The sequence below is a fragment of the Otolemur garnettii genome, unplaced genomic scaffold (genome assembly GCF_000181295.1).
Source record: "Otolemur garnettii isolate 467f Iridium unplaced genomic scaffold, OtoGar3 scaffold00499, whole genome shotgun sequence".
In the NCBI taxonomy this organism is placed as follows: Eukaryota; Metazoa; Chordata; class Mammalia; order Primates; family Galagidae; genus Otolemur; species Otolemur garnettii.
In genome coordinates, this window is record NW_003852894.1 from 1 (window position 1) to 12,513 (window position 12,513).

The following is a 12,513-nucleotide window of genomic DNA, read 5'->3' on the forward strand; positions in this document are numbered from 1 at the left end:
TCAATTGTGAAGGTGCATATTTGAGAGCTGTCAGTCTAATGACATCATTGAAGTCCATGGATCTCAATGAGATCATCTAGGGAAGGTACACAGCTAAGGAAGCACAGAGAGACTCTGATACTCAAACCAGAGAGTGTCTAATATCTAGAGAATGAGCAGACTACTTGCAAGACAGAGAGTCAGAAGAAGAAGATCAATGGAGAAAGGTAACTTTCAAGAAAGAAATAACATTGAAAAAGAAAGAGAAGTTAATTTATTGAATGCCACTGAGAGGTCAAGAACAATGGAAAGAAAAATGGTTGCTTTTATTTCATGACTTTACCTATTCTAAGGAGTGGAACAGTCTAAACCTTAATTGGGATGAGTTCAGAATAACAGGGGACACAAAGATGCAGACAATGACTGACCATACTTTTGGAGATTTGGATTGTGGAGGGGAGTCTGAGTAGAATCAGCACATGTAGCCCAAGGAGAAAAGCTGGAGTCACATAAGGACTGAGGCCACTGATCCAGAAGACCAAGGGCAGAATGGGCCAAAAAGGGTACAAAGGTAAAAAATAGATGAGGAAGCTCATAGCCAACAATTTTCTCAGTGAAGTTTGAGATAGGACAATCATTTAAGAGGGGGTGATGTGGGTAACAGCAGTGTGAGGAGAGCAAAGAACATGTAAAATATGACTTAGAGATAAGGCAGGCACGCATGCCAGAGAAACACACTAGAATTTGGGGGCAGTGTGGAGTGTCCATTAGAGATCTGTGTCCTTGAAATCAAAATAACACTAACAACATTATTATGTATTATTATTCTCCAGCAATTTCTACCAATTTAGTATAGGAAAGGAATAGTTAGGTCATTAACTTATCCATCCTTGTGTTTGCCAGGTAAGAGTGACATAGGGACAAGGCAGTTGAATGTAGTTAGATGATAACAATTAGTGTTGAATCATATTATAAAAAGAAATCTATACAAACATGAGAAGGGTGGAAAACTGATGAGGGGAAAGATTGAGCATTTCCATGAGGATGGGAAGTACTGGAAAAGGAACATTTATTATCTTTTTCATAAGGAGAAGAGGTAAGTCAGAGAAAGACCAGTAAAATCAAGACTCCAAGGTAGACAATTATTGATGGTTAGCAGTGTCTCCACAGGCAGATGGGATGGAAGGAAGGGACTTGGAACTGAAAAGTTCAATGAATACAGAGGCAAGAGGCTATCTCAGTTTATTAATGATGTTGACAGCAGTCAGGACAAGACAAAGAATTTGGCTGGTGAGATTGGTGCTGCCATCTTCCAGGATGAGAGGGAGGGGCAGGGTGAATAAGGACAGCAACAAACAGAAGTAATGAATGGTATCACCCATAGGTAAATTTCAAGTGCTAGATGTTGACAAGAAAAACACTGGAAAAATTGCTGAAAATGACGTCTGACAGCAGGAGTTTCCTCACTCCAACTTTCAGCCAAGAGAAATGTGTGTCGAAAGAGAAACACAGAGCTTACACTTGACAAGGAAATCTGTGTTTTCAGTGAAATCAGGGTTTGATCACAACATGAAAGTGAAGGGAATGTGACAAATATAAACAAATTTGAAGGTGACAATCTCCACCTTGCAGCAGGCACCATGGAATGTTTGGTGTGAGTGAGGTAAGGGGGGAACTTAGTACACAGTATAAAACAATGAGGTTCCTAAGATGAAGGATCCACCAAGAAGACTGGGATCCTGAGAAGAAATCAATTCCAGAGGAAAGTTGTGCACCCAACATGCCCTGGACCTCTCAACACATCTTCATGTATGGCAGAAAAGAGATGAACAAATGTCCTTTCAAGAACATTCTGGAGAGTGGGGCAGCCTAAGAGAGGCCTTGGCTCTGGTGCCCTTTCCAAGTCATCATAGATTCTTTCTCTCACCATTTTTCTTCTCAAGCCATGATGGAATATTTTCAATACCTCAAAGACACCATGTTCCTTCCCACCTCAGTATTTACACCCACCTAAATGCTCCCTCATTTACTTCCTTCTAGTGAATTCCTACTCATTCTCAGGTCTCAACCTAAATGTCATATATCTGTTACACACCATCTTCTACTTCTTCCTGACACTTGAAATTTCTGCCTAATGAATGTTTTCAGCTCCAGAGTATAAGCTCCATGAGAAAAGTGAGTACATATGCTTTTCTTCTTTGGCCTCTTGCCTAGAATATAAATTTCTACCTGTGAGGCACTCAATGCTTTCTGCCAAAAGACTGACTTGAGAAGTTTTCTGACTGGGATGGAGGCAGGACAGAATAGAAGACCACAAGCTGAAAGCACAGAGCAGTCAGGATCAGATTACCCAGTCTGCCTCTTACTTGTTTGAAGGTATAGGGTATATCACATGGTTACTGTTAACCTGTTTCCTTATCTGGGTAAAGTTATCATGATAATATCTACTAACAGTTGGCTGTAAGAATTAAATTTCATCACATGCAAAAAAAAGCCAACAAAATGATAGCACATACTAAGTGATTTATCTAACTGAGGTCTTCTTTCTTACCCTCCTGAATAAGGAAACAGAGAATAAGAAAACATTACTGTAGCCTGTGTTAGTATTCCTTAGAAAGATTATCAGAGTATATGTTTATACTCTTGCTGGTGAGGGTGGTGCTGCCATCTTCCAGGATGAGAGGGAGGGGCAGGGTGTTCAATTCAATTTTCTGAGTATTTTTTCGACAAATTGTTGTCGGAAAGGTTTTCTTGTTTTGGCCTTTGAAACTAAATAGGAATATATGGATGAAAAAGTCTCCACCCAAAATTCTTTTGTACATTTATCATAAATTCATCTCATGGATTTCAAAATACAAAATTTCACAACAACAACTAAGACATAGGGAAAACACATAGGAATAGACAATAAGTCACCTGCACAGATGATGTAAGCTTCGTCACTTGAAGAGCAAGATCTGTTATTCCAAGGATGAGAAGGACACTGCCAGAGGGAGGTAGCAGTTTTCCGACACTGGATTACATCCACCCACCGGGGTCTAGAACCTTCTCTGACAGCAACAGAAGAGTTGAGCGTTCCACTGTCCCCACAGCCAAGCTGTCTGCAGATAGTTGATACAGTCGTGGCCTCCATGGGGCTGCGGCACACGCTGCCCCAGGTTCCATTGTAGAAAACTTCTAGCCACCCAGCACACTGCTGGTCCCCGCTTACCATCCTGAGGGCCATGAACTCTACATTCAAAGGGACAGTAATAGAGCACAGTCAGCATTACACTCTTCATGCTTGAGTTTTCTCATTTTTCATTCTTCCTGTTTCAAAGTAGTGAACACACAGTGCTGACTCTGCTGCACATGCTCCTGCCATGTGGAAACACTAAAATTTTTCTCCCTTAACTGATTTTGCCAATTTGTGCCTGCCTTTCTATTTCTACCACAATGATATAGTGGAATATAAACAGATCTGGGCACTCTGCAGGGAGGAAAAGCTCAATCCTGTTTACTGACTAAACTTCTGACAGACTCTAGGACTGGGAGTTTGGATAATGGGGTGGTGGGAAGAATAGTAGAAACACAAACAGGTTCACTTCCTAATTTTTACAATGACTATGTTACCTTACATGGCAAACATTAGGCAGACATTACTAAAACAAGGACCTTGGCTGGAGAGATCATCCATGGTTATTCTAGATTATCTCGCCCAATCTAATTTCATCCTTAGACCTGCTATTCTTAAAAGCAGATAACTTTTTCTGGCTTTGGTCAGAGGGAGATGCAACTACAGAAGAATGGTCAGATTTAAAACTCTGTTGGCTGCAAGAAGAAAGGGGCCATGGGCCACAGAATGCAGGTGACTTATAGAAGTTGGATAAGGCAAGACAAAGATATCTTCCCCAGAGCCTCAGAGGAATGCAGCCCTGCTGACATCCTGATTATAGTCCAGTGAGACCCTTGTTAGTCTTTGACCTTTAGATGTGTTGTATAGTAAATTCGTTTCTTTAAGCCACTAATTTTGTGACAATTTATTACAATAGCATACCAATACAAAATGCTTACAGGGGACCTCAACATTTTGCTACTACAGATAAGGGAAGAGTGATCTCTGCTTCCAAATGGAAACTCTATAGAAAATGATGGCATCACATAGTATTGCTAAGAAGGAAGGACCAGAAACTCAGCTGCTGAGGGAGGAAATGAAAGAGTCTCATCTCCAAATATGCTGCAAAGATGAGCACTATGGAAGCAGCCTCCTTCCCCCCGTCCCTTTAAGCAGCTCCAGGTCTTCCCCAAAGGCTCAAACACCCACCCTGGAGAGTCCCCCACCTCCCTCAGCCTATGAACAAGTACCACGCAGACCTGAGCAGGTGACCCCTGCATCCTCCTTGTGCCTGCAGTTGTGCTGCCCCCAGCCACGGGAAGGGCACCTCCACACGTGGGTCTCCTTTCCTGTGCAGTTCACGTCATCCAGCCAGATTGGCCCTGATCCCTCCCCAAACTGAGCAGAACCCAGGGCACCCAGGGCCTCTCCACAGCCCAGCTGTCTGCACACCACGTGGGCATCACTCAGGTCCCAGTTGTCATCACAGATGGTGCCCCAGGAGTCCTTGTAGTAGATCTCCACTCTCCCAGCACAGCGACTGCCCCCATCCACCAGGCGGAGGCGGTGGCTCTCTGAGGAGGACAGAGCTGTGTCAGTGGGGCATTTTTATAGAAAGTAGAAGGTTTCTGGTCCTGTGGGGCCTCTCACCTGAGCAGTTGGCAGCACTTTCCTCTGAGGTGACAGATCCTGCTGAGTCAGAGACGGAGTCATTGCACTGGGGGAGCAGCTGGGTCTGGTTTCCTACAGAGAGGGTTAGAGAGCAGGAAATGGAACTCAACAGAGAATAATCTAGTAATATGGTTTGAGATGAAATCTTTCCTATGTTCATATCTTCAGAGTTAATATTCTGTATGGAGGTTTCTTTGGATAATGCCAAGCATTTGTGTTTAAGCAAAGAATACACTAAGAATAACTTTAGAAAAGTAAAAATATAACAATATTGTTTGAAGGCATTGTAGAGCTCCTAAGGCAATAAGAATGAAATTGATGTCAGCCCTCCAGATTGGGCACCCCAGCAGCCCTAAAATCTACTGAGTGGGCCAGTGGAACAAGGATCTTCTACTTCATTTCAGGCAGGTTCTGGAAGGTGTGTGACACAGCCTATGTCCTAGGGCCTGAAACTGACATCAACCTGATGAATTTAGTAACCAACAGGCCCTAAACCCTGAGAAGTGGAATAGCAGAACTGTAAACTGCCAGTTCATTTTAACATGGCCTAGAAGGGGGGTAGACAGCTCCATGTCCCCAGACCTCTGAAACTGACATCAGCCCCTCAGATATGGCATCTAAGCATTGGTTATAGCCCTAAAACCTGCTGAGCAGGTAGGCAGGATAACAAGTTGCCACGTCTCTTCAGCAGGTCCTGGAATATGTGTAGAGAGTTTCACAACCAGAGTATCTGAAACTGCCATAAGTCCACTGGATTTGGCTGCCAAGCAGCCCTAAAACCTGCAGACTGGCTGGCAGAACAGAGAGCTTTGGCAAGTCCTAGAAAGAGCATGGATGCACTGCATGGCCAGGCAGCCAATGCCAACAACCCACCTGAAGGGGCACCCAAATGACCTGAGACTGTTCAATGGCACTAAAGCTGGCAAAGCAGTGGGCCACCTGTTTGGCCCAGACTTCACCATCCAGGCCTCAATTGCCTACTATGAACTAGTTAATCAAACCCAACCAGAATATCTATCACTATGTCTCAGGGACACCCTAACCTTTTATCTTAGAGTTAAAATAAGAATCACACCCAAGAAGGAAATAGCAAAAAAAGAAAGAAAGAACAAAAAAAAAGAAAGAAAGAAAGAAACAAGCAAACAAACAAACAAACAAAAGGAAAAGTTGAATCAGATCAGATCATTGCCCCAAAAGGATCACATAATAGCTACTGCAGAAGACCCCAACTATAAAGAAATAGTGGATATAATAGAAATGGAATTCAGATTATACATGATAAAAATTATGAAAGAAATTGAAGGCAAACTGGAAAACCACCAATAGGAAACCCAAAACTGACCCAAGAAATTAATGAAAGACAACACAGTCACCAAGGATCTGGACATAATTAAAAGGACAGAATAGAGCTTAAACAATTCAAAGAGTAATTCAGGGAGTTTCAAAATGTAGTAGAAATTTTTAACAATAGATTAAATCATGGAAAAGAAAAAAAATCTCAGAGCTTGAAGACAAGGCTCTTGAGCTAACTTGATCATTTACAGAGGCAGAAAAGAAGAAAGAAAAAGCAGATCAATCTCTTACAGAGATAGGGGACTATGCAAAGCACATGAACATGCAAACTACAGGGATCCCCAAAGGAAAGGGCTTTTCACAAGTCTGAAAACCCTAGCTGATGTTTTTATAGCTGACAATTTCCCAAGCATCATGAAAGACTCAAACATACACCTACTAGATGGACAATGAACCCCAGGACATTTCAATTCATACAAAGCATCTCCTGGACACATTGTAAATAACCGGCCAAAATGAAAGAGAAAATTCTGCAAGCAACCAGGCATAAAGGGCAGCTGAGCACTGGCCTACAAGGGCAAACCCATCAAAGTGAGGGCTGGCAGCTGAAATTTTACAAGCCTGAATAAAGTGGGATTCCACCTTCTATCTGCTGATATAAAGGCAGATAGGATTCTGTATCCTGCAAAACTAAGTTTCATATGCAATGGAGAAATCAAGCCTTTTACTGGTAAGTGGAAACTGAAAAAAATTGCCACTACAAGACCTGCTCTGCAGAAAATACTCAGACCTGTGCTATATACAGACCAACACAGTGTGCACCACCAGCAAAATACAACCACTCAGAAACTAAAGGACAAAGCTGAGCTTCCACATGGCCCAAGTGATAATGCAATAGACCTCCATACGAGATGAACAGAACTCCACCCTACTTACCAATTCTCTCAATAAATGTGAATGGCTTGAATTCCCTACTGAAGAAGCACAGGCAGGATAAATGGCAACAATAACAACAACAACAAAAAAGCCAAACATTTGCTCTCTCAGGAAACACATCTAATCACCAAGGGCAAATCAAGACTCAGAATAAATATTTGGAAAATAATAACTCCAGTCTATGGAAACAGAAAGAAAGAAGGCATTGCAATCATCTTTACAGATACAAGTGAGTTTAGGCAACAAAAATCAAGGGAACATGGGGGACGGAGGCAAGATGGCTGACTGGAACCAGCTTTCCACAGAGGCTCCCATCGAGAAGGAGAGTTAAAGGACAGAAGTTTAGCAAGTAAGTGGATGGTTTGGAGCTGAGCCAAGAGAGAATGTTGAAGAACACACATCAACCCTGCTGAGATGAGCTAGGACCCCAATGATACAAACAAAGGGTACAAAATCCATAGCCAAATGGACGGGTCCCCTCCCCCATGAGAAGGGCTCGTAGGATACTCCATACAAACAAGCAAGCAAAGTTCAAATGTCCTCCCATTTTATCCCATGGGAGAGACCTTCTAAAAACAGACCTCCTTCCCTACTAGGGTGCCATGGCACTCTCCTGCCAGGCATAAAACTCTATATATTCTTTACCTGCAATTCTGAACTCCCAGCACTCCCCTCCACTCTCAGCCCAAGGTCTGGAAGCCTGTCCCCCATGGAGTCCAGATTCTTGGGCATCTTGGAGGTGCGGACAGGGTAAGGGCTATTGCTGGTCTGTGCTGATTCTGCTGCACAGGAGGGAGAAGACGTTCAACTGAGAGGGAACCATACAGGAGCAGCAGTGCCCCAAGGCACAGAACAGCAGCTGCAGCAGTGGAAACAATAGAGCTCACACCCCTGGGGCTATTCCAGACAGACACTCCCTGTCTCTCTGGGCAACCAGAGGAAGCCGGGCATCTTCTCCAGTGGCAGCCACTAGCAGAACAGATCTGGGACAGAAATGCAGGCCCCGTGAGTAAAGTGTATGCTTGAGGTGGTACCAGCCTAGGCAGAGTGCAGGGACTAGAATACACACACACAGAGACGGCAAACTCCCAGGGCAGGGTTGATCCAGAGGAATGCTTTACTGAGCCTAAGACACAACCGGCCCTCAGGGGATCATAGTTGAGACAACTGTGGGCAGGCAGAGGCTGGAATTGACAGCTGAGTGTGATCTCTAACGGTGCCTGCTCCAACACAAACTGCTGCTGAGACCAGGCAGCAGCACAGACCGGGGCTGAGTCACAGTTTTTGTGAACTCAAACAGTGTCTGATCCACAGGGGAACATAGCTGGGACAGAAACAAATTCTGCAAAGTCATTCTGTTCTGCCAGCAACATCAATCGGGGGCAGGGCTGGAACTGAGTGAACCACCCCAGCCTCAATTAAGCACCCGAGGTTGTCAGGCATCACCTCCCCCTGCTAGATAGTGGCAGAGAGCAGTGGCCTGGCTGAGGAGACATAGATCACCCTGTGACTCAGGCAGGCACAAATCCCTGGAGCATCTGCTCATTGGAGGGAACTGGGTTACAGCTCTGTGGGGTTATCAATGACTGGATGTGACAGAAGTACAAGGGGGGGAAGGAGGTATCAATCTTTCCAGACTAATTTATTTGCTGGGTGGGCCCTTCTGACCTCACAAAGCACCAGTGCAAGTCATACTTGAGCTGCCAACAGACCCCTGCTATCTAGTTGCCGGAGACCTTTTGAACTCACCCACCTGAGACCAGTACTGACTAGGACAATTGATTTGGAGCTCCTGAACTAGGCCAGTCACCAAGGACTATCCAAAGTGGTACTCTGGGTGTGTGGTTGTGGGAAGGTTTAATTTTCCTTTTCCAATTGTTGCTTGTAGGGGGTAGGGTGACTTCATTGCTGGTATTTCTCCACAGCTGAGACTTCAACCTAGAGTAACTGATTCACTAAGGTAGGACAGTGACCAGCTGGAAAAAAAACAGAGCCACTTAGCCCCACCACACCAAGCAGGCCCCCAGTTTCTCAGGCTGTAGCACAGTACAGGTCCTTGGCAAAGCTCTAGGGGAAAAGGTACAGACACCACTCCCAGCTTTTGGGCAAAAGGCTAGTTAGTAACTACTCCTGGAACCCCCAACCCAACTTCTCCTTATCTGCTCATCTAGCCAAACAGTGTAAAATAATTACGGGGCAGAATCAGCAGAAAAACTCCAGGAACATGAATAATGAGAGTAGATCAACCCCCCCCCCAAGGAAGGATATGGCAGACATAACTGAAGATCCCATTCATAAACAGATGGCTGAGATGTCAGAAATTGAATTCAGAATTTGGATTGCAAATAAGATTACTAGAATAGAGGAAAGTTGGAATTAGAAATTCAAGGAGCATCTCAAAAGTTGTCTCAAGAATTCAACGAATTCAAAGACAAAATCACCAAAGATTTTGAGACATTGAGACAAGAATTTGCAGCCCTCAAAGGTCTGAGAAATACAGTAGAATCCCTCAGTAACAAAATGGAGCAAGCAGAAGAAAGGATTTCTGACAATGAAGACAAAGCTTTTGAACACTCCCAATCTCTCAAAGAGGAAGAGAAATGGAGAGCAAACATGGATCATTCTCTCAGAGAGCTGTGGGATAATTCAAAGAAAACTAATATTTGACTTATAGGAATCCCTGAAGGTGACGGAGTTGCTTGCAAAGCACAGAGGCTCTTCTTCATGAGATTATGAAAGAGAACTTTCTGGACATGCCAAGAGATTCTGAAATTCAGATAGCAGACAGTTTCAGAACCCCAGCACAACTAAACCTGAATAAGACATCCCCCAGGCACATTGTAATAAACTTCACTAAGGTTAACATGAAGGAGAAGTTTCTGAAAGCAGCCAGATGTAACAAAACCATAACCTACAAGGGGAAGAATATTAGAATGACTGCAGATCTCTCTGTTGAAACTCCCAGCACTCCCCTAGCACTCTTTCAAGCTAGAAGAGAGTGGTCATTGACTTTTAATCTCCTAAAACAAAATACCCTTCAACCCAGGATCCTGTATCCAGCAAAACTGAGTTTCATTTATGATGGAGAAATTAAATACTTTAATGACATTCACATGTTGAAGAAATTTGCCATAACTAAACCATCTCTCCAGGATATTCTTAGATCTATCCTCCATAATTACCAGTGAAATCCTCCACCACAAAAGTAAACTCACTCAGAAACTTTTGATCAAACTCCAACTTCCACAGTGGCAAAAGGATTAAAAATATACACTGGACTTTTGAAAAACTCGATACCCAAAATTCTACCAGGCTTATCAATATTCTCAATTAATGTGAATGGCTTAAACTGTCCTCTAAAGAGGTGCAGGTTGGCTGACTGGATATGAAAACTCAGGCCAGATATCGGCTGCATACAAGAATCTCATCTTACCTTAAAAGATGAATATAGACTCAGGATAAAGGGATGATCATCTATATTTCAGGCAAATGGAAATCAGAAAAAAGCAGGTGTTGCAATTTTATTTGCAGATATAATAGGCTTTAAACCAACAAAAGTAAGGAAGGATAAGGATGGTCACTTCATATTTGTTAAGGGTAACACTCAATCTGAAGAGATTTTAATTAATAACATTTATGTACCCAATCAGAATGCTCCTCAATTTATAAGACAGACTCTAACAGACATGAGCAATTTGATTTCCTCCAGCTCCATAATAGTGGGAGATTTTAACACCCCTTTGGCAGTGTTGGATAGATCCTCCAATATGAAGCTAAGCAAAGAAATTTTAGATTTAAACTTAGCCATTCAACATTTGTATTTAACAGACATCTACAGAACATTTCATCCTAACAAAACTGATAACACATTCTTCTCATCAGCCCACAGAACATACTCCAAAATTGATCACATCTTAGGTGACAAGTCTAACCTCAGCAAATTTATAAGAATAGAAATTATTCCTTGCATCTTCTCAGACTATCACTGAATAAAAGTTGAACTAAGTAACAACAGGAATCTTCATACTCATACAAAAACATGGAAGCTAAATAACCTTATGCTGAATGATAGCTGGGTCATACACGAGATTAAGAAGAAAATTATCAAATTTTTGGAACAAAATGATAATGAAGACACAAATTATCAGAACCTCTGGGATACTGCATAGGCAGTCCTAGGAGGGAAATTTATAGCACTGCAAGCCTTCCTCAAGAGAACAGAAAGAGGAAGTTAACAACTTAATGGGACATCTCAAGCAACTGGAAAAGAAAGAACATTCCAATCTCAAACACAGCAGAAGAAAATAAATAACCAATATTAGAGCATAATTAAATGAAATTGAAAACAAAAGGATTCTACAACAGATCAATATCAAAAAGTTGGTTTTTTGAAAAGGTCAATAAAATAGATAAACCTTTGGCCAACCTAACCAGGAAAAAAAGACTAAAATCTCTAATTTCATCAGTCGGAAATGGCAAAGATGAAATAACAGACTCCTGAGAAATTAAAAAATCCTTAATGAATATTACAAGAAACTTTATTCTCAGAAATATGAAAATCTGAAGGACATTGCCAATACTTGGAAGCATGCCACTTTCCAAGACTTAGCCAGAATGAAGTAGAATGTTGAACAGGCGTATATCAGAACTATCAAGTAGTTAGAACCAGCAAGTAGATAGAACAGAACTATCAAGTTCTGAAATAGCATCAGCTATACAAAATCTCCCTAAAAAGAAAAGCCTGGGACCAGATGGCTTCACGTCAGAATTCTACCAAACCTTTAAAGAGGAACTAGTACCTATATTACTCAACCTTTTCAAAAATATTCACAAAGGAGGAATACTACCCAACATATTCTATGAAGCAAACTTCACCTTGATTCCCAAACCAGGAAAAGACCCAAAAAGAAAAGAAAACTACAGACCAATATCACTAATGAATATTGATGCAAAAATATTCAACAAGATCCTAACAAACACATCAAACAAATTATACACCATGACCATGTGGGTTTTACCCAGGGTCTCAAGCCTAGTTCAATATACATAAATCTTTAAATATAATTCATCACATAAACAAATTAAAAAACAAAGATCATGTGATTCTCTCAATTACAGCAAAACAGGTTTTGATAATATCCAGCATCCTTTCATGATCAGAACACTTGAGAAAATTGGTATAAAATGGATATTTCTTAAACTGATAGAGGCCATCTACAGCAAACCCACAGCCAATATCATATTTAATAGAGTTAAATTGAAATTATTTCCAGTCAGATCAGGAACCATGCAAGGTTGCCCATTATCTCCACTGCTTTTCAACATTGTAATGGAAGTTTTAGCCATTGCAATTAGGCAAGAAAAGGTGATCAAGAGTATCCATAGAGGGTCAGAAGAGATCAAACTTTCACTCTTCGCAGATGATAAGATTGTGTATCTGGAAAACCCCAGGGATTCTACTACAAAACTCTTAGAAGTGATCAAGGAATACAGCAGCGTCTCAGGTTACAAAATCAACACTCATAAATCTGTAGCCTTCA

General features: G+C 41.9%; 1 protein-coding gene across 1 annotated transcript in view; it reads right to left on the minus strand.

Moving 5' to 3' along the window:
- Positions 1-2,895: 2,895 nt before the first annotated feature.
- Positions 2,896-12,513, minus strand: part of LOC100945878 (antigen WC1.1-like) — a gene marked incomplete at its 3' end in the record, with an annotated part of 30,480 nt that continues 20,862 nt past the window's right edge. The window contains exons 6-8 of the mRNA XM_003803733.1: positions 4,724-4,816; positions 4,333-4,647; positions 2,896-3,210 (exon numbers count right to left, since the gene is read on the minus strand). Of these exons, the coding sequence (XP_003803781.1) occupies positions 2,896-3,210; positions 4,333-4,647; positions 4,724-4,816 (723 nt within the window). The remainder of the gene's footprint in view (positions 3,211-4,332; positions 4,648-4,723; positions 4,817-12,513) is intronic.